General features: G+C 44.7%; 1 protein-coding gene across 1 annotated transcript in view; it reads right to left on the minus strand.

Annotated features, from left to right (window-relative positions):
• Positions 1-2,270: 2,270 nt before the first annotated feature.
• Positions 2,271-26,631, minus strand: part of PRPH2 (peripherin 2) — a 34,622-nt gene continuing 10,261 nt past the window's right edge. Inside the window, exons 2-3 of the mRNA XM_053310970.1 lie at positions 24,662-24,908; positions 2,271-5,189 (exon numbers count right to left, since the gene is read on the minus strand). Coding sequence (XP_053166945.1) covers positions 4,953-5,189; positions 24,662-24,908 — 484 coding nt within the window. The 3' untranslated portion in view covers positions 2,271-4,952. The remainder of the gene's footprint in view (positions 5,190-24,661; positions 24,909-26,631) is intronic.

The following is a 26,631-nucleotide window of genomic DNA, read 5'->3' on the forward strand; positions in this document are numbered from 1 at the left end:
TTCTCCTTGTGAGGAGACTCGGTGGGGCATCGGAGGCCGGCAGTGGGGACGTCTCTGAGGTGAGGGGGCTTGGGGGGGCAAGGGGGAAGAGAGAGAGAGAGATGGCAGGGAGGTCTCTGGGGTGAGGGGGCGGTGGCAGGGGGTGAGCAGAGCAACTAGTGTGCAGCTATGGGTAGGCTGAGAGCTGGACAGGAAAGCAAAGGCATCCCCTTTACATGTGGGGCTACGGGCAATGGAGCATACCAAACCAGTGGTAGGAGGTGGGGGGAGAAATAAGGGAGAGGAAGGAAGAAAGAGGGGATGAGAAAGGAGGAGGGTGGGGATCTCTGGGGTGAGGGGGCTGTAGCAGAGAGCGAGGGGAGCAAACAAGTACTAGCGCACAGATGCTCTGTGCGGGTTCAGCTAGTAATAATGAATAATAAATCAGCCATGGTGGCTAATAGAAGTTCCACATACAGAGGCGGTGTGCCAAAGGCTGGGGATATAGAAGAGTGGATGATCAACAGTCTTCATGCCTTGCTTGTGGACTTCCAAAGCGGCCATCTGATAGCTTCCAGTTGACAATACAATGCAGGAGTAGATGGACTTTGGTCTGTCTTCAAGACAATCATATTTTTTAAAGTTCCAATAGAAGTGAATATGCATTAACTATATCAGTGCTATCATACCAGGCTCTTTGGGAAGACTTGGGGCTTTCTGCAAGGTTTGTATATTAATCCTTTGCATATTAGATGGTGAGCTGCTTAAGAGCACTTCACACATTACAATTTTAGGTGTATGCACAATGCTGGAGGAAAAGTTACATTCCAAACACTGAGGAATGAGGAGCTCTATCAAGTAGCAGTATCAAACAAACTAGTTGTTTTTGGAGTCAGGAGGGAAGTTATTTTGTTACTTTGGTGACTCTTTGTGATTGACTGGAAAAATAAGACTCATATGGCTGTCTTGAACATGCTTTTGACAGGTAATATAAATGCATTTCAGACATAAAAATTGTTTTTATTATGTAAAATACAAAGAGTAGATAAAATACAGGTTTAGGTGTATATTGAAGATCATGTAAAAATGTAAAGAGAAACCCAGGGAGTTTGTGTCATCTGCATCTTGAAGAGGCCACCAACAGCGTGAGAGTCCAGCTGGGAGAGCCCCTCGGCCATCTTTCTAGGGGCTGCTAATTTGTCCTTAAAGACTGTTGGGCTTGAGTGGGGACTCAGGAGAGAAGTCCAGCCAAGGAGCTTGTGCCACAAGTATGTGAACAGACCAACAGCCTGGTTTATTGTTTGTCTCTTTATTTCTTGTGTGACAATTTATTGTTGTCTCTTTATTTCTTGTGTGACAATTTTAAATGGCTAATCACCTTGGTAGAACACAAATGCAGGGTTGTTTTTTTAAAAGTATGAATGCAACTAACATATGTTTGCAAATGCATGTATTCTACTCTTTCATTCATTCGTTCCACTTATAGCCTGCTTTTCTTCCATCATGGAACTCGAGGTTAAATATGTCCATTGGGCTTCCAGGTGGTCCCTCATCCAGGCATTGACCAGACTTACTCCTGCTTAGCTTCAGCACGGATGTCACCATCTTGTACCTTCAAACCACACCCATCAGATTCCCCTGATTGGCTGCAGTTCTGTTAACTGTACTCAAAGTGGCAAACATTGCTTTGATGCCATGTAATATGTGAAACATCCCTTAAATCAAGGCGGGACAACTTCAAACTTTCAGCTGTTGTACTACAAATCCCATAATCCCTGACTATTGGCCGCTCTAGATGGGGATGATGGGAGTTGTAGTCCAACAATAGCTGCGAGGGGGCAAAGCTGTGTAGCCCTGCTTTAAAGCCTTAGGATGAAAAAAGCAGAGCAAGTGTTTCCTTTCTAAGGCACTAGACACAATCCCATTTACAAGTCCATCCCATAAAAAAATAATCTGCTTGCATATAGAAGTCACACACTCACTATAGGGGCACCCATAATGCTAATGGGTGCATCCTCTGCTAGTTGAACAAAGAGTCACCTTTTATAGTGGTGATTCTCTTTATTTAGCAGGGGGAGAGCAAATGGCCTTATCCATCCCCAGCACAGCATCTCTCCAGTGGCTGTTGCTGGTGTCTGTCTTATGTTTCTTTTTTAGATTGTGAGCCCTTCGGGGACGGGAAGCAATTTTATTTATCTATTTATATCTATGTAAACTGCTTTGGGAACTCTTGTTGAAAAGCGGTTTATAAATATTCATCGTATTTGTAAATGAAGAGAGAGAAAAACCACTGTATTAAACATAATATATTTCAACATTTTCTTGTAACAAGTATGCTTAAAATAAGTTTTAGAATATCTACATTCACATTTGCAAACAGCACCTACAAATATATTTAAATGGCATTTACAGTATCACAGAACCTCTTGTTTGACAGGACAAATAAATATTACAAATTGCATAATACAAAGGAGTCATGTCAAAGACCCTCATGAACTGGAAGACCTTCTCTTACACAATTGTTTTCTGATGTGTTTGTGACTGGTTTTCCCTGTCTTCTCAAGGGCAACCTTTAACACTGGGTTATATTCCTGCCAAAGGGATAAGGTCAGAAAAACATATGAGCATAAACTTAAACTTTGTGTGCATATTTTCTCCTATGGAAGACAACACAACCCAGTGGTGGACCCAGGGAAAAGGGACTCGTTTATAAGAATTAGTTCTCATTTCCTTAGCAGATAATTTCTATGTTTCCTGTATTCTGACACAAACCTGTTTTCTACAGTCTTTGCACAACTAACATAATGAAGATATTGCTGAGATCAACTGTGAGAATGCGATGGTTTTGTAAGTGAACCAGGTATTCTGATATGGCAAGAAGATGTTGCATTAAAAAAATAGATGATGAGAACAAACCCACATCTATACAGAGTGACGGTTTAAATAAATAACTTCTAGGATTGCAGTAAGCTTAGATGTGATACAAGAAACTCTCTGGAACTTTGCACAGCTAGTAATGTGTTGTGTATGGAGCATAACACAATGAACTCTCCCAAACTGAGATTGTTTAATTCTCACAAAAAGTCTTTCCCAAATGCTTGTCTAAAATATCTCTAATGTGTTGCTTATGGTACTCTACTTCTGTAATTGCTATGTGGCTTACTGCTTCTGACATTCATAGCAGATATCTCCATTTATAATATTTGATTTCAAAGGTCAGATACTGAAGAGCAGAATTATTTTAGGACCCAGAGAAGTTGATGCCAGTGGTCTAAACATTTTGGGTGGAGGAGCTGAAAATTGGGCAGATGAGATATTTGTCTATAGCTGGGAAAGAGTAAACATTGTATAGCAGAGCTTGCTGATGAAGAGGAGATGTGCAACAATAGCATCTGAACTTTAAAAATCCAGTCTGCCTAGGATTTGGTTAGACGTTTGCCGTTGAAACCTTCCTGTCCTATATACAAGATCTACCCCTTTCTCTCTGCACCTGTTGCTAAAACCCTTGTATGCATTTCACCCATTAAGATTATTACAACCTCATCATTAACATTTCCTCTATTTGTATCGTGCCTGTTCAATTTGTTCAGGCTGCTTGGCTTCTATCACTATGATCACATCACATCTTTTCTTAAGTCTCGACCTCCTCTCATTTCATAACAACTTCAGTGTTGTCTCTTACAAAGCTCTCCACATCTCCAGCTATGGCTGTATCTCTGTATCCATGAGAGAGTTGGGCAGTCTTACTTCTTATGATCCGTTGTGCCTTCTGCAAATGAGCTTCTCCTCAGACGCCCCATAACATTATGTCTTATTTGCTATGTTCTGCCCTGTATCATACTGTAAGCAAAATGCATTGAACCACTACACAGGATAAGGTTTGGTTGCAGAAACCACTAAGTAACACTGCTGCTACTCCCCCAGCCCTTCTCTCTCTCTCTTTCTCTTTGCATTGCATCCAATTTATTCATTTAATGTGTGGCTCTTGCTTGTATCATTAGTTCACATGTATCAATATCCAGGAAAATTTCCACACCAAGTGGTGGTTTCTGTGGCAACTTCTTCCTCTGGTGACCAAGGATAACAAGTTGGTTGCCATGATTATATTACAGGTTATAGTTTAGATTTAGTTTTCCTTATTCAGTTTATTATAACTGCCAGGAAAATTTGGCATTGTGAGCCTGAATCTTTCCACTAGCTGAAATATAGAAATGCCTAATTATTACAAATGTATTGATATTACTGCACTTGGGGCAGCCACCAGCAACTTAGGCTGTAGCTTATTTTGGTGTTCAAATCAATGTGATGTTGGGTCTATCAAATTACAAATGTGTTTTCAGTGCATAAAAGTTCAGCAAAACTTTAGTCTCTGTGTTTGTACAGCTTATGAACATGGCAGAAGGTCTTTCTTCACACGTTAAACACCTGTCACTGGGATCTTTGCCCAATAAAAAGAGGCTAAACACTGTTATTCTATATAGGTTTCCACTAATTTGAATTCATATGCCCCACCAAGAAGGGCCCTTAACTACCAATAGCCTTTAATTACCAAAAAAAAAAAAAAAAGGATTTCCCCAAATATATTTGTAAACAAATACAAAAATATTTAACTTGCATTTCCCCATTTAGTTCCCAACTGCATGAGACAAAACACCAGTAACGCCAACCAATTTTTTGCATTGCATTTCTTATGGAATGTTACTTGAGTTGTGAATATAATGGTCCTAACAAGTGGACATAGCTGCTTTAAAGCTTCATGTTATGGCCATTTCCCATAGAAATTATTGGCGGTCTGACACATCTACTGTAAGGATGCCTGTATTGCTCCAAAATACACTATACTGTATTCGCCATATGTACAAAAGTGGGTGTTTTGTGCATATAAATGTATAGCTTTGATGGCTTATACCTTTTTAAAAAAGCGAATATTCACAATTCTCAGTCTTTAGTAACAGTCTTGTCATCCAAGAAACTCAACTGACGGTCGAGACAGCTTGGGTTTTTGCGCCTTCTTCTCCTTCTGCGCCTTCTTCGCCTGCATTCACTTGGTTGAACTTACCGATATTTTTCAAATTTTCCAGAGTGGATTTGAAAGTGTGTTTTAGACTCTTCTCCAGGACCCAGCCTTCACTCTCACATTCGGGATCTTCTGGATTGGCAACGTTTTCCAGAGAAGTATGTAGCAGCCTCAAGCCTATCATCACCGATACCTGAATGGCACACAGAATGAAGCTGGGGTAAGTCATGAGAAAAGCTGATCTGTCAAACAGCCTATAGCATTCCCCAAATTTTGTCTTGATCTTTTTCCTAAATATACACTGAAAAAATGTTTGTCCTAATTTTTTATTTTTATAGTGCAGGGGTTCCCAACCTGGGTCCTCCAGATGTGGCTGAACTACAACTCCCATCATCCCTAGCTGCAATTGTGTGACAATTGCGGCTGGGGATCATGGGAGTTGCAGTTCAGCCACATCTGGAGGACCACAGGTTGGGAACCCCTGTTCTAGTGCATATATAGGAGTAAGAACTACTTTATGTCATTTTTACACTTTTCTCCCACCAGTCCTGCAAGGAACGTGGGGTATGTGGTTCTTCACCTCCGCTCCATCTCTCTCCTTCAGCTTTAGTTTAAAGAGGGTTCACCAGAAATCGACACAACGGTTGCAATAACCCTGTGAAGGCTGGGAAATGGTGACTGACTGAAACGCCAAATGATGTGCAGTGGTACGCTGGCGTTCGTTGCACTGGGGCTGTTGCATGGCTGGAAAGGCAGTCCTGACAATGTTACAGAGGTGGACAGTTGTGCAACAACTTAAACCAGCATCCATGCAATTCTGCAGCACTACTTTCATTGTTCCCAACTGCACAGGTGCTGGTTTAAGTCCCTAACACTGGCATACCACTGTGCCTCCTTCTAGCCAAAGTCCCCAAGTGAGCTTTATGGCTGAGTGGGGAATTCAGTCTATGCTCAATGAACTATCCTCTATACTACATCCTCAGAGGAGCCTTTCCCTGTCTTTCTAGGTGCTGGTGCATAGAGCTGGTAATGGATAAATTGTGCTGTCTCTCTGCATCAAAAGTGAGCAAATAAAACAATGGTATCCAATACAGACATTTAGCATTATCTATCCCCACTTGAGGCTGATTTTAAGTAGGAAAAGCTAAAGCAGTTACTCATGCAGAGGCACAACAGTCAGGTTGAGATGTAATGTGGAATCACAATTAAACTGTGGTTTAGCATTGCTAGCATAAGCTTCAGGCATGTGTTCCCCATCTCTTTCATGACTGTGTGTGAGGGGAGATTTGCTGCTTCTGTTCCTGGTTTAAAACAAACTGCCGTTTCTCATTGCATCTAAACCTAGCAAATCACAGTTTGTTCTAATCACAATGTGTGAACAAGCCAGAATATCAAACCAGGATCAGATCAAAGATTGAGTAAACATGATCACTGTATTTTTTAAAAAGCAGTAAAGCAAACCTCTCAGGCCAGAGGATGCTAGCTAGAAGACAGATTCCGCCCTCACACCGCCCGACAAGATTTCCATGATGCATGCATTCATCATCTCCTTATAATATACTGCCTATCAACCTACAAGTAAAGGCAACTGAAATATTGTGTCCACCAGTATTAGCAGAGAGAGCATGTTTGTTCTGCCATGTAATTCATACAAAGCAATGGAACTGAACTGGGTCTCCAGATTAGGGATGTGCACGAACCGAGGTCCGAACCAGTTTGGCGCCACGGGGAGGGGAGCAGCAAGTGGGGTCTTTAAAAAAAGAGGAGAGCCAGTCCTTCTCTGGAGTTGGGCCCAATGTCTTTTCAGGGCTAGGTAAAGAAAATTGTATTGGCTCAGGCATTTCAGATGTTTTAAAAACACTGTTCCAATGCTGAGATATTCTGGCTGCTCTGCGGTTTTAACTTTTTGCATTGTTTTTTCTTAGGCTGCATCCTAATCTTGTGCTCCATGAAGAAAAGCTCCTTCTGTTCACAGAAGGATAGTTGTGCTCCTGGAAGGGTGTCCTTCCATGACCAGAAGGAGTTTTTGCTCAAGGACTGCAAGCAAAACTACAACCCATTCACTTTTTATTGTCATATTGTTGTTTTCAGCTTGCTATAAGCTGCTCTGGCAATCCCTTGGTACTGGAAAGTGGATTTTTTTAAAAAATATATATAAAATAATTAACACATTTTAAATGTGATTTACTGAAAGCTACTGGTAACCAACATAGATAATATATTGCACACCATCTGCACAAGATCACACTTTGCCCCAGCATTATTAATGAATGAATTGATTATTAACCAGGAATAAAGACCGTTACATATTCTGGATTCTCAAACAAGGACACTGATTAGAATCTCCACTCTACCCACAAACAAGCTTCAAAAGTGGACAATCCATGTTCTTTGCCTTTAGTCTCCCTAATGGTACACATGGGAGGGCTGCTAAAATGTGGTTCAAACCTGCAGTCCAACATTACAACGTATGGTAAGAACAGCTTCCACTCAGTTGGTTTCCATGCTTCCTTGGAAATGTCTGTAGGGCCGCATTCACATGTAAGGCGAAACCGGAGGTTGACAAACCCGTAGTTTCAGTTTGAAACCATGAATGGCACTGCAGACATTCCTCCAACCGCAGTTCGGCAGCCTCTGGTTTCAGACCCCCTCCTTGCTCTTGGCTGCTGAGGCTGTATCCCAGGCAGCCAAGTGCCGCTCGCATCGCCAGACTGAGGGCAGGGCATCAGCACGTTGTCCAGGTGGCCACCATTGGCCATGATTCCAAAGGTGGGGTGTCAACCATGCTTGGCATGCTCAGGCTTTGCTGGCCAGCTTCCTTGGGCCAATGACAGTTTAACCCCTTCCTATATGTACTTCCAGCTATATCACCTCAATAAAACTAAAGCACTACATGGCATCACACACTAATTACTTGACTGCTGAAGGGCACATCCTAATGGGGTGTGTGAGGTGGACACTTGTCTGGGCGCATCTTGCTGGATATTGGTGGCATTGGGGTGGGGGGACCTGGGAGAGGGCTGCTGGTGGTCATTCCCCTCTCAACGGTTGCCAAATAACGCAGTTTTCCCTCCCTCCATACCCTCTGCTCTCTGAACCTAGGGATCCATGGACACACCTGCAGCTTGAATAGAAAAAAGCCCTCTGTGCCCCCATGTTCCACAAGCTCTATCTGTGCTGTACACAGGGAATGGATCCCCCCAAACTGCACATCGCCCTCCCCGCCACTGCCCAGGAAGATCCCATGCCCTCCCCCACCCCACCCAACCCCGCAAATCGCTCCCCGCCACTGGCCAGGTTTGAGGGTGGAGCTTTGCGCTTGCATTTTGAAAGAAACACAATGGTTTGATAAAGAATGCTTTCACTTTATTTGACAGTAATATACTGGCAGCCCTTTCATTAGCAAGGCAGGGACAGGTGTTTGCAATCTTGAATCCCGCTGCTGCCGCGGATGCAAGCGGTGAACCCATGCTATCACCACCGGCTTAAAGGGCGGAGCACCCTTCCAACACCACCTACCTGCCCGCCTTGGTGGTGGGCTGGAGGAAAATGCTCCCACGCATGTATTGCCAAAGCAGCTCTCACCACCCATGCCTCCTTGCTACCACCAGTGACCCTCAGAAGAGGGGCCGTGGGGCCCACTAGCACACATCGTCTCCCTGGACTTGCATATGTTGTGCAGGACGCAGCAGGCCATGATCACCTTCAGCACAAGAGCCTCCTCGACATCCAGCAAGGCGTAGAGGGCAAACCACCATGCCTTATGCCTCCTGAACACCTGCTCCACCATGATCCTCATGCTGTTGTGCCTGAAGTTGAAGTTCCTCTATCGGGCATCTCTGGGTGCATGATAGGGGGATAGCCCACTCCTGCAGGCTGTTTCCCTGGTCCCCAAAAATCATCAGCTTCACTCACACACCTCCACAGGTGTAATGTTAATCCAGGAACTGGAGCACAGCTTGGAGGTGGTTGGGGAGGTTCATAAAATGGCTATATCATGACTTCTGCTGGACACCCTGGAGTAAACTTCCATGAACCACCCTGTTGAGTCTGCCACACATTGGAGGGTCATGGTGTAGTAGTGCTTCTGCCTAAAGTACTCATTATGGCATCGGGGTGTGCGTGCTAAAATCTCCACATGCGTGCCCTCTATACAGCCAAGAACACTGAGGAACCCATTCTCCTAGAACCCCAACTAAACCTCCTGTGGGTCACCCACGTGGATCATGTCTTCGAGGGACATTTCCACCAGGAGGTCCACCACTTCCTTGACTATCTCACAGATGGTATATGTGCCAAACAGGTTGCTCAGGGACAGGTAGTTCACATTGGAGGCCAGCTTGTAAATCGTTATGGTGAGGTGCTTGTGTGCTGACACAGAGCAGCATATCACAGATTCCTGCCGGTGGAGCATGGGTTCCATCTTGCTTGCCAGGAAGTTGAAGGTTGCCCAAGACATCCTAAAGTTGCCCCGAAAGCACTTGTTGCCCCACTTGTCTGTGCCCTCCATTGACCTCCAGGTGCTGTTGTACCTTGGCAGCATCCAGCTCCTTTCCCCATCCAATCTTCCTGTAGGACATGGGAAGCAGAGGAGAGGGCTGCTGCGTGTCTCGATGGCTGCCCTGGAGCGCGCAATCAGCGTTGACTCTCTTGGAGACCACGAAGAACCTTGCAGTCACCTCATGGGGAGCTGCTGCACCCACAGGCCCCAAACACCCCAGTAACTGCAGCAAGCGGCTCCTTTGCTGGGCTCTGTGTCTTGCTATTTATATAGCAGTATAAAAGTTGTTGTTGTTGCGGCTCCTTCCTCCTCCACGGTGCCCAGGACCATCTGCATTACAGTGTGGACCGCGATGCTAGGTTCTGTGTCCTCCATGTCAATTGCTTTCCCTCTCTTGCTGTGAGGGAGGTCAGGGGATGGTGCACACCCTTGTGTGAGATTGACTTGTGCATGCTGTGCATGCTGCCTGCTCGGGGCATCTGGGAGAGTGATGGCGGATGGGAGTGCCCGCCCACCTACCTCTCACTTCCACAGGAACAAAGGGGCCATTTTCCAGGTAGGGAGGGGGCTTCCATTCTTTGTGCACAGGCATGCAGCCCCAGGTTGTATCAGTGCCCCCCTCAGGATGGACAGGAACTCCCTTTCCCTTTGACCAGTTGTGATGGATGCGGGGACTGAATAAGAAAAGCTGACGACATTTTAAAGAGTGAATAATTAAGCTTTATTCAAAGAGACAGACAGACAGACATCTTGGTTAACTTCTGAGAGGAAGGAAACCAGCGTTTGAGATTTTAAACTGGTGGGTGTGGGCATTGCTCTAAAAACCGTGTGCGGGCTTGAAAGCTTGTAGTTTCGGGGTTTGCAAACTAGTGCTGTGGTCGATATCTACTGTTGAGTGCCTTCTAAACACAAGGCAATGCAAGGGCAGGGTGGAGCTATCCCCACTGTGTGACAACCACTTGCTTTGGGGCATGTACTCAGAGATTGACTGGTGAGCCTTGGTGGTAGAGGAGGGCTTGGTGGGGGTCTCCTCAGATTTCCCTCCATCTTGTTCTTGGGGAGCAGTGGCTTGTGCATGGCCACCTCCTCCTGTCTCCCCTGTTCCTCCCTTCATTTCAGAGCAGCTCAAGCATGAGTGTGGGTGTACCAGGCCCCCTTGCACAGTGGCCTTCTTCTTGCGAGGGGAGGAGCAGGTGGGGGTGGTGCATTTCTGGATGTGTGCCCAGACCCCTTGTAGCCCCTTGGCTACAAGGCTCCTGATCTGGGGTACTGTTCAGCAGAGGAACCTTGCATGATGGCGGCTGCAGGGCTGTACCAGAAAGCCCTCCTCCCACTTACCTGGGACCCTGGGGGGTCAGGTGCAGAAGGGCTTGCGGTGGGGCCATGGGCTCCATGCACATAGTGGCGCTTGCTAGCTGGGCTGACTCCCAAAGACCCTGCACATGGACCCGCAGGAGGAGGCCTTAAGGGCATATCAGGAGTGGATGGCAAGCGCCCAGTCTGAAGAACCCCGAAGGTCCCTTGTGGTAGGTCCCTTGTGGGCCTATGTGTGCTCCTGCTGGGGAACAAGAACTGCCCCTGTGCTCCTTGAGAGGCCAGGGTGGCTTGGGAATGGCCTGCAGGTACGGGCAGGTAGGGCCCTGGCATCAACAGATGCAGTTGGTAGAGTGGCTGTTGAGGGGCAAAGAACGGTGGCTGGTTGGTGAGCCGTTCCCTAGAACCAGCCATGTGTTCAAGGTAGTGCTCAAACTGCCTCTCTGTTGCCTCGTCAGACCACTCCAAGGTACCCACAACTTCCCTCACTGTTTCTTCATAGGCACGCATCGTCTAAGCTGTGGCCTCCTCGGAGACCCGCCTGTCTTCCTCATGCCTTCCTCACTCTCTCTGGTCCATTTCATGAAGCACCTAACAGGTGGCCTGTGAGCCCTCCACGTGTGATCAGGGCCTTTGCAAGCTGGACGTGAGCCCTCCACATGTGGTCAGGGCCTTTGCAAGCTGGACACAGTCAACACGCCTCCTCTTGCGCAGTGGGCCATACGCTTGGCATTGGTCATTAGCCTGGATGGGGTAGGATCTGGATGGTCCATGGGTGTGGGGGCATGGCTGGTATTGCTGGTCCTACCAGCACAGGTAGCGGCTGTGGCTGGGCAGGATACTTTCCTTCTGGAAATGCTGCAGGGAGCAGGCATGGAGAGGGAGAAAAGCACAAATAATTATGTGTAATAAATCCTGTGGCATTACATTCCTAGCTGCACTTTCGTGTCAGGAAGGTGACCTCCCCTTCGCTCCAGGGGGCGTGCCTCTCCTCCCTCAAGGGCAGCCCGAACACTGAATCTAGGGATGGGAGGGAGTGTGCCACTCTCCAGGTCTGTGTTGACAGACAATCATGGGAACTCAGGGTCACACCCCATTGCGCAGGCAAGCTTGCTTGCTGGGTGGGGTGGGAGCGTATGGTGCCCTCCATGATCAAGCATTGCTTGGTAGTGTACCTTGGCAGTGGCCTCCAACTGCCCTCCATTCAGCTTCTGCAACTACCACCCCCAGTGCCATCCATCCCAGATTTGGATGTGCCTTGGTGAAGGGGAGGAAATGCATCCTGCACAGGTATCCCTCCGCCCCAATCTGGTGCCATGCCACATCCCCTCACTACCCCCAGAAACACAGGACACACACACACACACACACACACACGCTAAAATCCACAGGCAGCACCCCACCCCGCACCCCCCACTCCAGAACACCTACTACTAGTTCCACCTTGCTACCATCCACGGGCACCAAACCACTCCACCCCGCTCCTCCAAACACCGCACGACCCATTGCAGGACACCTGTTTGCTCACCTGGTTGACCCGGCAGCATGCAACCTTGATCTCCGCAGGTGTGATGGCAGGGATCTGCACTTTCAGTCACCATCTCACGGGCCGGTGGTTCCCAGGCACCTGTGCCAGCCCCACTGCCAGACACCACATCAGGTGGAGTGTGGGCAAAAAAGCTGATCTGAAAATTCTCCACCAAGGCCTTGGTCCTGGGGGTTGCCAAGTCCGAGTCCTGCCCACTGCAGGATTTCACAGTCCACCAGGGAGGCCTGGCTGTCCTCCTCAAAGAGGTGGCTTGGGGATAGTGAGTGCAGTTCTGGTATCTGGGTCTCATCTTCAACTCTTATGCAGAGTTGACAACATAGAGGGCAGGTTGCAGAGGATGTCCAGCGGGATTGATGAATTGGACTAGCATGGGTTCTCTATGGCCCCTGGCATCCCTTGAGGTTTCCCCTGCCCTTGGCTCTCATGTTTGCTGTTGGGCAGCTGCAAGTGTGTATTAGGGACCAGGGAAGACAGGGCACCTCAATCACCATGGAGAGGGTGGAGGGCATGCGGGGGCTGGCAGGGCACAGCGATCATAGGCACTAGACCACCAGAACAGGCAGAGGAGAATACAGTCCTGAAAGAAGGTGTGGCATGCTGTCACCCCTGGACCCAGGAGCAGCTAGGAACCTCCATGGCAAGAGCAGAAAAAGTGGCCATGGCTGCATGGGGCATCATGGATGTGGCCTCTGTCTGTGCTGGGGCAGTGGAGGTGGCGGACGATGATGCTGGGACTGTGGTTGTGGCAGCCAATTGTTCAGTAGGCCTGCTTATCCCCTTATTGGTTGTAAGGGAGGACATCTGGCTAGCCTTCAGTCTCCTCCCTGGCACTGGGTGGCCAGTCCTCGCCGTGGCCACATCCCTCCTTTACAGCAGGACAGATGCCAGCCTGTCGTAGTGGGCCGTTGGCCTGAGCTCCACTCCGGAGAGCTTGTTGTGTGTGGTCACCTCTTAGGTTTTCTTTTCTTTTTCTTTTTTGAGGTGCTGCAGCCTCTTCTTGCACTGGTTGCCAGTGTGCTGGTGCTCGCAGAGAGCCATCTGGTTGGAGATCCAGCCATAGGTGGCCTCATTGTGGACTGGTTCTGCAGTTGGGCCTGCACCTCCTCACTTGTCCAAAGCTCCACAAGGTCACCTGTTTCCACGTCTGTCCGGAGCTTCGCTCAGACCTTGCTTGAGCCACCCCCAGCTTGACCATTCCCCATGGCACCATCAGTGACAGTGCTACCAGCTGATGTTGTGGCAGCAGAACATTGCTGGGACTGCATGGCTGTTTGTAGCAGCTTGCCGTCTGTGCAAAATTAGAAGTCATGGGCCACCAAACTCCAGTGGTCACGCAACTGGCAACTGGAGCAGGTGTATGCAATCAGCTGGCCGCCGCATGTGCGCTCATGCAGGACTGGGTGTGTGTGGGTGTGGCTAGGCTACTATTTCGCTCAATGCAGGACAGAGCCAGGTGCAAGAACATTGCCCTCAAGGCCCCATCAAGAGTATCTACTGCAGGCATTCTCCAATAGCACAGTCTACTCCTAAAAAAAGTTATCTGTACAGGATAGAAATAATAATTGACCGTGGCTGAGCACAGATCAATTATGGAGATCCTTGCTTGCATTTCTCTTTGCATGTAAGCTTTTCTACCACTGACATTTGGCAAACTAATAGCAGTTATGTGTTTACATATTTATGGGTCTTTATATCTGGGCATCTGGCAAACTGAGCAAAGAGGCACTGTTAAAGAGTGGTAGTTCTCTTCTATTTATCAGGGGGAGAGCAATTAGCCCTATCCAATCCCAGCACAGCATCCCTCCAGTGGCTGTTGCTGGTGTTGGTGTCTACCTTATGCTTCTTTTTAGATTGTGAGCCCTTTGGGGAAAGGGATCCATGTTATTTATTATTTGTTTTTTTCCTATGTAAATTACTTTGAAGACTTTTTGTTGAAGTAAATAATAATTTTTAAACATAATAAACATAATAATAAATAATAAATATAATAAAGAAAATAAAGAATAAATATAATAGATAATATAATAAATAATAAATATAATAAATAATATAATAAATAATAGTGAGAAAGTATATAAATAATATTTTATAAATAATACTTGGAAAAGTGTAGTAGTAGTAGTAGTAGTAGTAGTAGTAGTAGTAGTAGTAGTAGTAGTGATGTGTCTGAATGGGCTCAGGCAACCACGGGCAAGGCGGGGAGCGGTTCCCTTAAGTAGCAGGTCAGCAGGACCTTACCTGCTCCACTGCCGCCCCACCGCTACTCGTTCTACCAAAGGCCACCCATTGCTGCAGTGTTGCTCCCTGCAGCCTGTGCATGGCATTGACGTGCACAAAGCCACTGTGCATGCGCAGTCCACAAGTTAGCCCATTTGTGCCTCAACCGTTCATGCATCTGCCATCTTGATTTGAGGCAGATGACATCATCACAAACTACACCGTTGAAGTGTCTCTATGTGTCCCTGCAGGTGTAGGAAATTTGGTTCAAATCAATTAGATGGTTCAAAAGTTAGCCCATTTATGCCTCAAATGTTCATGTGTCCACCATCCTGAATGGGGTAGATGATATTATCCCAAACTACACCACTGAGGAGTTCCTATATGTCATTTATTACAACTTTGCCAAATTTGATTCAAATCGATTAGACAGTCCACAAATTAACCCACTGGAACCTCAAATGTTTATGAATTCGACATCTTGAATCGGGGGTGGATGACATCATCACAAATTATGCCATTGAGGTGTCCCTACAACTATACCCAATTTGGTTCATATTGGCCCAGGCACTGTGAGGTAGATGGGGTGGGGGGACACATGGACACACACACAATGCCAAGGTTCTGAAAATTGAATTGTACAGACATAGGGACATAGGAAGCTGCCGTATACTCAGTCAGACCATTGGTCTATCTAGCTCAGTATTGTCTTCCCAAACTGGCAGCGGCTTCTCCAAGGCTGCAGGCAGGAATCTCTCTCAGCCCTATCTTGGAGAAGTCAGGGAGGGAATTTGAAGCCTTGTGCTCTTCCCAGAGTGGCTCCATCCCCTAAGAGGAATATCTTACAGTGCTCACACTTATAGTCTCCCATTCATATGCAACTAGGGCAGACCCTGCTTAGCTAAGGGGACAAGTCATGCTTGCTACAAATGTCTTAAGGGGCATACCTTCATAACTATGATTTGCAGTAGTTATCTTGTCATTTTTATTGTATGTTTTTTAACTTTTGTAAACTGCCTTGGGATTGTTTTTAATGAAAGGCAGTATATAAATTTAACAATAAATAAAATAGAATAAATAAAATAAATCCCTTTCCTCTAATGGTCTGGGATTTGATTAGTGATGTTAAGGCTTTTACAACACCGCTGTGCTTGAAACCAGTTTGTGCTGCTTTTAAGCCAGTTTTGCTGACCTTCAAAGAGTACAATATGGTTGGGACCATACCCCTTTAGTTTCACAACTCAAGTTGCTTATCCTAGACCAACATATCCAAGTTATTGATTGTAAAATCTCAGAATTATCTTTAAAGCAAATGGTGGGAGATTTGCCCGTTCACTTAATTTTAAAACAAATGCTAGAACCTATAATTTTAAATTGTTTTAAGGTTTTAACTTTCTTTTTAATGTGTGTTGTTTTTTTTGTAAACTGCCCAGAGACTTTGGGCGGTATATAAATGTGCTAGCTAAATACATACATACATACATACATACATACATACTTCTATGTGTTGCATGGGGTAATTTTGTAGTCCAAATGGTTACTGCCTAACACTCTTAAGAACAGTTAGTATGGTTTTATCTCTGTGAATGAAAAAATGCCCAGGATAACATGGTACCCCAGGCATTAATAAATGACCCATATGGGGTAACAACTTACCTCAAGCCCGTGTTAATGTTTGGGGTAAGTTGTTGCCCCAACATAATTTCTGCTTATAGGACTTGTCTGGACATGTTTGACCAGATTTGGGTGATGTGGCCTGTGGCTCAAGATTCATTCAAAGTTCATTCACACCCATTCCAGTAATCTTGGTAACGCACTGACAACCATCTATTCATTTTGTTTTTGTAAGATATCTGAAAGTTTGCCTTTTGTTAACCTTTCTGTTTCCAGGTTGCAAGGTCATCTCACTTTTTCGCTTTGGAAACAAACAAAAACAACTTCTGTTATGTCACATGCCTCACCTCTGCCCTTTGGATATTAATATGAATTTATTTGCCCCTTTTGTACTTGACTGAGATTGGAGAACAGTTGACTGATGGTCAGATAAAAAGAATGTTAAAATGTCATTCTATGGTATTCCCTGAACTGCCATAACCCACAACCCATCGCAGTAGAAAATGCTGCACACATGCACAGAGATTCTGCTTTTTGCCCAAGACCAGATGACCTGGAAAACATGGAAATAGTATGAAGATGATCAGACATTTGCTTGTGTACAGGGATAACACACCAGTGTTGATATGTGAAGAAAGTGGTGATGTGTTAAGTGAAAACTAGGGATGTGGCAGAATCCCTATAAAACTGAGGGCTTCTACAGTCCCTTTAACATGGAGGAGAGCAGGTCCATCGCTCCTCCTTCTCCTCCTCCTCCTCCTCCAATCGCTGCCATTGCTGTACTTGTGGTGCTCCCCCCAGCTATCAGTGTGTGCCAATGGCACTCTCCCCCAGCTGCCTCTGTGCAGTGCCGGCACGCAAACAGCCTCCGCACATGGCTGAGAGATATGTGACTGGCCCAGAGTCAGCCAGTGAGTTTCATAGCTGAACAGGGATTTGAACTCAGGTCTCCCTGGTCCTAGTCCCACACTCTAACCACTATACCATACTGGCTCTTGAACTCGCCATACTTGAACCACTACTTTTCAGTGCCTTTGTAATTCATAGTCAGACATTTATTAACAAATGACTGATTGATGAGAGAGAAAATAAAACATTTCCATTAACTGTCAATACAACTGACAATATATCTGTATGAAACTACTGCAATATATATAGAATCTCTTTGTTCTATAATTTGATTTGAGCAACCCAAAACAAAACAAGAATATGACACATTTAAAATGGCTGCTTGCTGCTCAGAGCAGCCATTTGAGGTACACAGTCAGCTCTGGATTTCCTTGAGCTTGAGCAAACCATGTTCCTCTTGCACGTCCTGGCTGGCCTCTTTCTGCCTCCTCTAATCATGTCACCTCTGATTGAAAGCCTGCCAGCTTGGCACTGAAAAATAATGGCTACTACAATGAAGAGGGTTCTAAAAAGAGGGCCTGTTTCCTTAAATCAGTGGTTCCTAACATGGGGTCTGCCAGATGTTGCTGAACTACAACTCCCAGCATCCCTAGCCACAGGCTGGGGGTGCTAGGAGTTGTAGTTCAGCAACATCTGGCGGACCCCATGTTAGAAACCACAGCCTTAAATAAACCAGCCAGTAAAGATGAAAACAAAACAAAATTCTATTAATGCTTCTTTGTGCAATAGCATAACAGATTAAGGGACAACAGTGAACTTGATTTTGCTCAGTTTCCAACATCTTATAGGCATGACCTAGACCTCCACCCCCACCTCAGCATTTGGTACAGATCACATCCATAAATTATTCCCTCCTTAGACTGGGCATGCAGTCTACCACCTGAATCTAGCCAATGGGAGCTCCATGCATGTGGAGTTCCTCCGGACACAATATGTCATCAACATCTTCCCCCAGCATGAGATGGCCTCCTCCTACTGTGGACTGTGACTGCTCTACAGCTGCATGCCTCTATTCCCCCCAGTACGTGTCAGGGCTGGATTGTGCTTATTCTGTAGTTAGCAATGTCACTGAAGATCTCAAGTCTTACTTATGGAGTCCTCCTCCGATTTAGGGCAGATGAAACCATTTGGTTCTGAGTGAGATTAATGTGCAGTTTCTGAATTTCCAAAGGAAGTCAATTTTTGAATCCCTTGCTTTTTAACTCTTGCTAATTGGGCAGAGGCACCTTTTAAAGCAGGAGTTTTCTTATAATTAGCAGGAATGGCTGACATACCCCTGCATTCGTGTGAGCATTGCCGATGGGGCTACGATGCAAGCTCCATGTTTAAAGGGTTCATTATTTCCAATGGGCATCACATTGCACAATAGCATGCATACACAGACAGACAGACAGACAGACAGACACACACACAAAGAGACACCATAGATAAAATAGAACCCCAGAACATATGCAAAATAAAGGTCAGATACAACAATAAATACTCCAGAAACATGAAATGCAATATTCAAAATCAACCCAAAGCATTGCCATAGCAGTCAATTGAATTATTTGAAATAGTTTTTGTACATATTTGTAGGGCAGCTATGGCAAGGAGACCTTATGGGTCACAAAAGTATCTAAACCAGATAAAAGATAACATATCTTCTCTGGAATATTTCAAAGTGGTGAACGGGCTAATATGGTTCCAAGAAATTTCAAACGCAGTTCCAAACCCAAAAGCAATACAATAAACAATGACGCAGATCTTCCATTTCCAGCACTCCACAGATACAAAGCTGTTGGCATGAGGAGTCTAGAGATATCTGCCACTGAGCATAGCCCCTGGCATTGTTTGAAAATGGATTGTAAAAGCTTGTCTGAGTTTCCAAAGAGTGAGGTTTTCTAGGTAAGGTCTTACAGAATATGTACAACCTTGAAAATTTAGAATTCAAAACGGACTGTCTGTCCACAGAAATATTAGGACTAAAAATTCAATCTTGAAGCCTGTCCTTTGAGCAGAGGGCAGCCAGGAGATCCGAAGAGATACAATAAGATCAAATCATTGGGTACAAGCAGAAATAATAATCAATGAAGTTCTAATAAAGCAGTCCGAGTTATACCAGTGGGTCTGCCAGAAATGGAGGATTGGTATATTCTAATCTAGATCCTGGAATATATCTAGAGAACAGACTGGCTGACATGATGTGCAGTTGAAATGGGGCCAGAAGACCTCTGTGTACACAGAAGCTGCAGCTGCTGTTCTTGCTGGACCAGACCAAAGGTCCATCTAGTCCAGCATCCCATATGGTCAAGCAGATGTCTCCAGGAAAGTCCAAGCAGATCATGAAGACCATAGCCCTACTTACTGACATTCTCCAGCAAGGAATTCTGTGATATTCTGGCTCTGAATGTAGAGGTTCCATATAGCCATAACAGCTAACACTGACAAAACTCTCCTCTATGAATGTGTAATGCCTTTTTAAAGCTATCTAAGTTAGTGGCCTACAATGTTTGTAGTAGTGAACCCTCTAAATGAACCCCCCCATTATTTGAAAAAGTAACTTTTTTGGCTGCCTTAAGTCTTCTTGTCTGTCCTGAATCCACAGAGTATTTTGCTATCCTGAACCAACTTTTTGGGGTAGTCAGTACAGAGAGAGATTCACTCTGTTCACTTTCTCCACACCATACTTGATTTTACAAACCTCCACCATGTCCCCCCTCGCTTGTCTTTGTAAGGATGCTGGTTTAGTCCCATGTAGTGAGTTACCCCTATGAGTAAGGCTGCTTTTATACAGACTGGGTAATTATCAAGATTTCCAGAAGACACTGGGACAGAAGAAAATCTTACTGTAATGTGTGTCCCCCCCACAGTGCATCCAGACTAAATTACTCCTGAGCAGTCCTATTGAAATTAAATAGAACTACAGAGTAACCCCTGAGTTGTATTATTGAGTAACGTAGTCTGGATATTGCTCTTGGAGTCAGTTGAGCAGGAACTCATGGGAAAAATCTATACACTATCCTCTCAATTTTCTATTTTGTTATTTGCAGTTTATAGTTAAGTTTTTTACATCACCTTTTATAAAAGCTATCCCAAGATGGTTTCCAGAATAATCACATTAAAATACAGGGGCTCACATACAGCACAGCATCCCACAGATCCATGAGCAGGGGGTACACACTTGCTCCATGCCTCTCCAAACCACATTCACTCTGAGAATGCATTTGCAGAGGCTCCATTGCTGCTAATGACTGCATCATTGCTTTAGCAATGAGCCTCCCATTATTGCCAATGGGAAGCTTGTTACTACAGCAATGACACAATCATTAGTAGCAACAGAGCCTCTGTGATCTCATTAGCAGCATGGACACGGTTTGAAGAGGCACAGAACAAGCACACATGCTCCGCTCTTGGATCAACAGGGCACAGCGCTGTACATAAGCCAGCAAGCCACCCATATAAAGTTATAACCAGCAACTTGAATTCGATCTGGAAACTAATCTGCAGTCAGTGCAGCTCTTTCAGAATTGGTGTAATGTGATCCCAACAAGCAGCTCCAGGCAAAACCCTAGCCATTCATTTTGCACCAGTTGAAGTACTCCAACTACAGCATGACTAAGGCATAGAGCAGTGAAACACAGGCAGTTCAGTTCCACTAGAGGCAGTATTTGTGACACTGTGGTTGCACAGTTTTAAGGTGTAGCAGGATAGCCTGGTTCTGCAACACTGCAGGTTGCATTTAGACACACACAACAGCATGGGTGGTGCTGAACCACCAACATTTCACTACACAATATGTGGGCTTCCAATAATAAAAACCAACAAGTTGTTCGGGTAAGAACTAATCTGCTTAATTGCCTTTCACTATCCCTACAATTGGACGACATTTGGTCCAAATCAGTTAGGCTGCTCACAAGTTAGCCCACTTGCGCCTCAAACGTTCATGCCATCTTGAATCAGCCATCTTGAATCTGGGTGGGTAACATCATTACAAACTATCCCTTTTAGGTGTCCCTATGTGCTCCTACAACTGTACCAAATTTGGTCCAAATTGGTTCCCACTTGTACCCAAACATTCATGTGTCTGCCATCTTGAATTGGAGGGGATGACATAATCACACACTACATCGCTGAGGTGTCCCTATGTGTCACTCACTACAACTGGGCCAAATTTGGTTCAAATTAGTTAGACGGTCCACAAGTTAGCCCACTTGCATATCAAAAGTTAATGCATCCACCATCTTGAATCAGGATGGATGAAATCGTCACAGACTATGCCACTGAAGTGTCCCTATGTGTCTCTACAGCTGTAGCAAATTTGGCTCAAATCGGTTAGGCGGTTCACAAGTAAGCCCACTTGTGCCTCTAACATTTATGCATCTGCCATCTTGAACTGGGATGGATGACATCACAAACCACACCATTGAGGTGTCCCTATACGTCCCTATAATTGTACTCAGATTGGTTCATTTTGGTCCAGGCATTGCGAAGTTGATAGGGACACACACACACACACACACACACACACACACACACACACACACACACACACACTTCTGGGTGATCTAATAAGCTTACTTTCCTTGAGAAAGGTAGGCTAAAAAAATGAATAAGCATGCCAAGAACTACAACAATAAAGAAAACTACATGAGCAACATTTGAAGGTAGCAAACCAACAAAACCAACATCCCCTAAGGGTATATGGGAAAGTATTAACTTGCCTCCTGCAAGAAGAAAGAATACTAAAGAGTGAGCATCCCCCAAGAGAACATTCCAAAGCCTGGGGGTAACAACTGAAAAAGCCCTGTCCTGTTAAGGGTTTTAAAGTTATAACCAGCAACTTGAATTCGATGTGGAAACTAATCTGCAGTCAGTGCAGCTCTTTCAGAATCGGTGTAATGTGATACCAACAAGCAGCTCCAGGCAAAACCCTAGCCATTCATTTTGCACCAGTTGAAGTACTCCAACTGCAGCATGACTAAGGCATAGATAACAATGGCCAGATCTGCATTCTCTAAAAAGGGGCACAGCTGGTGCACATTGTCTCTATCTGGGCATCCAGGAGCAAAGCTGGATCCAGCAGTACCCACAAGCTTTACAAGGGGAGTGTAACCCCAATAAAAACAAGCTCTTATCTCAACTGGGGAAGAGAGCTGGTCTTGTGGTAGTAAGCATGACTTGTCCCCTTTGCTAAGCAGGGTCTGCCCTGGTTGCATATGAATAGGAGACTACATGTGTGAGCACTGTAATATATTCCCCTTAGGGAATGGAACCACTCTGGGAAGAGCACCGGTATGCTTGCATGCAGATGATTTCAAGTTCCCTCCATGGCATCTCCAGGATAGGACTGGGAGAGAGTCCTGCCTGTAACCTTGGAGAGGTTGCTACCAGTCTGTGTAGATAATACTGAGCAATATGGACCAATGTTCTAACTCAGTATATGGCAGCTTACTATGTTCTTAACTGGCCTTCCTACTGCCCAACAAGAATTCTGTGTTCTCTGGATTAGTTTTTAGTTTCCTAGCCTGCTTCAAGCTCATCACGGCCTCTGACCCCTGGTTCATGACATTCCTAGTAGTAGGTGACAAAGTGAAATAAAACTGAATGTACTGATGTCACTGCAGCCCAAACAACCTCTCCCAGTGGTTGAACAGTATGTTTGTTTGCAGTGTGTAGTTCCACAGCCTCTAGTTCAAAAAGGGCTGAATGGCTCTCTACATTTGCTTGGCCAGTCTAGGCAAAACACTCCTTTTCTTAGAGGAGTCTGCAAAGTCTCCAGCCCTTTCTTCTCAACCGAGAGAAGGAGTTTCTTCTTGGTATATAATTGCCTGACTGAGCAACACATAGTAATTTATATTAGAACATCGACTGACGTACTGTTCTGTCTGTCTTGTAACAGAACATGTCCGATATCTGCAGTTGTACAAAACACTCTTGTGCAAACACAGCAAATTGCACCAATGCAGTTGCATGATTGTTAGCCATTGGAAATAATGGTCATTGATCACACAACTGCATTTGTGTAATTTACCATGTTTGTGCAAGAGTGCTTTTGTGCAACTGCATGCATGTTCTGATACAAAGTAGATGGAATGTTGTACAGTAGGTCAGCCATTGCCTTTGTGTACATGATTTAAGACTAAATCGGAGGGTGTAGCAAGCAAATGAAAAGAGCCTTTTGATGATCACTTTTAAAATTCTATACCTGGCAGCATGTCAGCCCAATACTCACATTAATTAAAAGCTACGGTAGTAAGGTTTCCAGCCTGTGTATGCCTTTAGTAAACTCTCTTGAACCATCATTATGTCAATATATATGGCTGCCAGAGGTGACATAAAAATACTGATCCTTAGATCCCGCCTTGATCTTCAGAAAGTTAATACAAATCCCTTTTTATTCCTGTGTGATGGACATTGATATTTCTGTTCAGATCTTCTTGTGTTTTTCATTATGAATCCTCTGACTACTATTGATGTTTATTGGGTAACACTGCTTTTTCTGGCTTACATACTGCACAATGCTACATGCATATCGCAACATAAAGTTCATGCAGTTGTGAAAGAGCACTGTTGCATGAAGCGCAATAGCACACACAGTTGTACAATTATGCACAGGAAATAATGGGAATCAATTGCACAGCTGCATTTGAGCAATTCATGAAACAATTCAGTTTTTAGTGGAACAGTGCAATTGTGTGAATGTGTGGATGTAATGTTGCAATGCACACTTAATGTTGCACATTATGTCAACCAATGTTTTCCATTTGTAAAATGTTATTGATACAATGTTTCTTATGGTTTTTATGCTTTGTAAGCCACCTTGAGGCTTTTTAAGCCATGTTGATGAAAGGCAAATTTTCAAAATAAATAAATGCCAATACATTGTGTCCTTCTCTTCACTATGGTAGCAGCAGAATGAAGCAAATGTAACAAGATAAACAAATGAAACTCAAATAATTAAAAAAAATTTGAAACGATCAATCACAATTCCTTAGCAAAGTCTACTATAGAGATGCACCCTCCAACTATTCTTGGACTACAGTTCCCATCATCCCTATTGGCCACTATGTGTGATGGGAGTTGTAGTCCAAGAAGTGCTGGAGGGCCAAAGCTGTGCTGCCCTGACACAAATAACCAGACTCAAACTATCATACTTCACATTATGCGAAGACCCAGCTCCCTTGTTGAGAAGTCCATAATGCTGGGAAAAGCGGAAGGAAAGAGAAGAAGAGGACAACCAGCAGCAAGATGGATGGACTCGATTACAACAGCAATTAATGTACCACTGAGAGACCTTAAAGGCCAAGTTGAAGACAGATCATCCTGAAGAGAATCTATCTATGTGGTTGCTAAGAGTCGACACCAACTTGACAGCACTTAATCAATCAATCAATCAATCAATCAATCAAGTTAGTCATAACTAACTTATGACCTCGATGTCAATGATGATGCTTAGTCATGACTAACTGGTCTGGATGTTGCCCATTGTCCATTTAAATTTGCCTAAGGTGGTGATTATTTCTCTGCTGCAAGAGAGTGTGCTCCACAAAATACAGGAATTGCCACACTTGTGTATTACCTCAAAAAGCCAGACAAAGAGGACGACAATTCCCATGGTGTTCATCATGCTGCTGTAGTACTTGAGCAGAGCCTCTTTGCAGCCACGGTTCCATAGATTGAGCTCCTCCGTCTGGTAGTCGTAGCTGTAGTGTGCGGAGTTATTAGAAACCTGGTACTGGATGCATGGCCGTGGGGAGCTGGGGTTGCAGCAGCTGAAGGGCACACCGTCCACCAAGTATCTGCCATCCACGTTGCTTTTGATGCGACTGCAAACAGGCAAAGCACAATGAGTTAACTGTAAAGATTCTGCTTGGAGAGGTGAAAGTATAGCCACTGGGAGAAGTGGGTCAAAATAACAAGTCTTCATAGTGTGTTTCCTGTTGCTATTCACCCAGCCTCATTCATATCTATATCTATATCTATATCTATATCTATATCTATATCTATATCTATATCTATATCTATATCTATATCTATATCTTTGTTATAGTGGGTGATGTTCTAGGATGAAATGGGGTTAGAAAGAGAACTGTGTTGAATAATCAGGATATGAAGGGCTTAAATCACAGATTAAAGTTGGCTGGGAGAGTCAAGCCCAGCAGCGGAATCCAGGAGACCCCCTGCTGGAACAAATGACAGTTAAGGCCGTTGGGAGAGTGCAGAGTAGACAGTTGGAACTTAAGAGACCCAGAGAGTCTGATTTACAGCCTGGGAGAAGCCTGGGTTTAGGAGGAACTGGGATAATTTTGTGAAGTAAAAGTGAAATGTGGGTCTAAAATGTGGGTTTTGAGTGGCCGGAAATAACTTCCGATGTCATTTACAGCCACCATTTTCCAGCAGAGGGTCATTTTATGGCTCTTTAAAATATAATAATAATAATAATAATAATAATAATAATAATAATAATAATAATAGCACCTCAACACCATAGGGGCCACAGAAATCACCATCAGCCAATTACAAAAAGCAGCTTTACTGGGAACAGCCTATATTCTGCGACAATATCTATAACAACAGCAACAACATTGACAATAAAATTCAGCCATCCCAGGTCCTTGGGAAGGACTCGATGTCTGGATAAAACAAACCAGTCAATAATACCTGTCTGAATGTGTAAACAAGAAATAATAATAATTATTATTATTACCCCCAGGGAGGCACTATCTTGGCGTGGTTGTGGGGCTTGCATGCTCTGAGGAAGGTGAGAGCTATGCCAGAGGTCAAACCATACTGGACAGGTCTCACCAGAGGAGCCAGACAAAGAGTGCCTCTCCAATCACCAATATGGTGAGACGCAACTTTAATAAATCTATACCGGATCGGTCGACGCCCGGGTCAACAAGGACCGCACCAGGTGCTGGAGTCCCTGGACATCTGGTGGCAAGTGGGCAACAGGACTCAGGATCTTCAGTTGAGCAACCAGGGCTGAAGACAGCAAAGTTACTGGAAGAAACGTCGCTTAACCGAAAAATATATATACAAAAAATGCCAACAAGGAAATAATGATCTGCTATTACAAGTCTAGTCCAACTAGAAGAGGTTATTTAAAAAGAATGTACCAAATTTGGAAAGAGAAGCATCCAGATACAGAAATAACAGAACAAAGGCTAGCAGACCAGAGAAGATTCATAATAAGAAATAAAGTATTCACAGGAGTTGAGCTGGAAGAACTGCAGAGAGCAACACAGGTTCAAGATATGGAAGAAGAATTACCACCAACTGAAGCAGTTGCTCAGGCGCAGGTGGAGGTGGTGTTGGAAATAGAGGATACCACCGTTGCTGAACTGTTTCAAAATCAAAAACAGGCAACCTCCCCTTTGCCTTCACCTCAAAAACCCAAATGCCGTTTAACAGAAAAGCAACAAGAACTAAAGCAAAAAATAACTGAGCACATGAACCAAACAACCACCAGGGTTCGACTTCCAGCTCTAAAAACAGTTGCCAAAAAACAACTTGCTCAGGTATTAAAAGATGTCAATGCTGCACCTG

The sequence above is a fragment of the Hemicordylus capensis genome, chromosome 1, assembly GCF_027244095.1.
Source record: "Hemicordylus capensis ecotype Gifberg chromosome 1, rHemCap1.1.pri, whole genome shotgun sequence".
Classification (NCBI taxonomy): Eukaryota; Metazoa; Chordata; class Lepidosauria; order Squamata; family Cordylidae; genus Hemicordylus; species Hemicordylus capensis.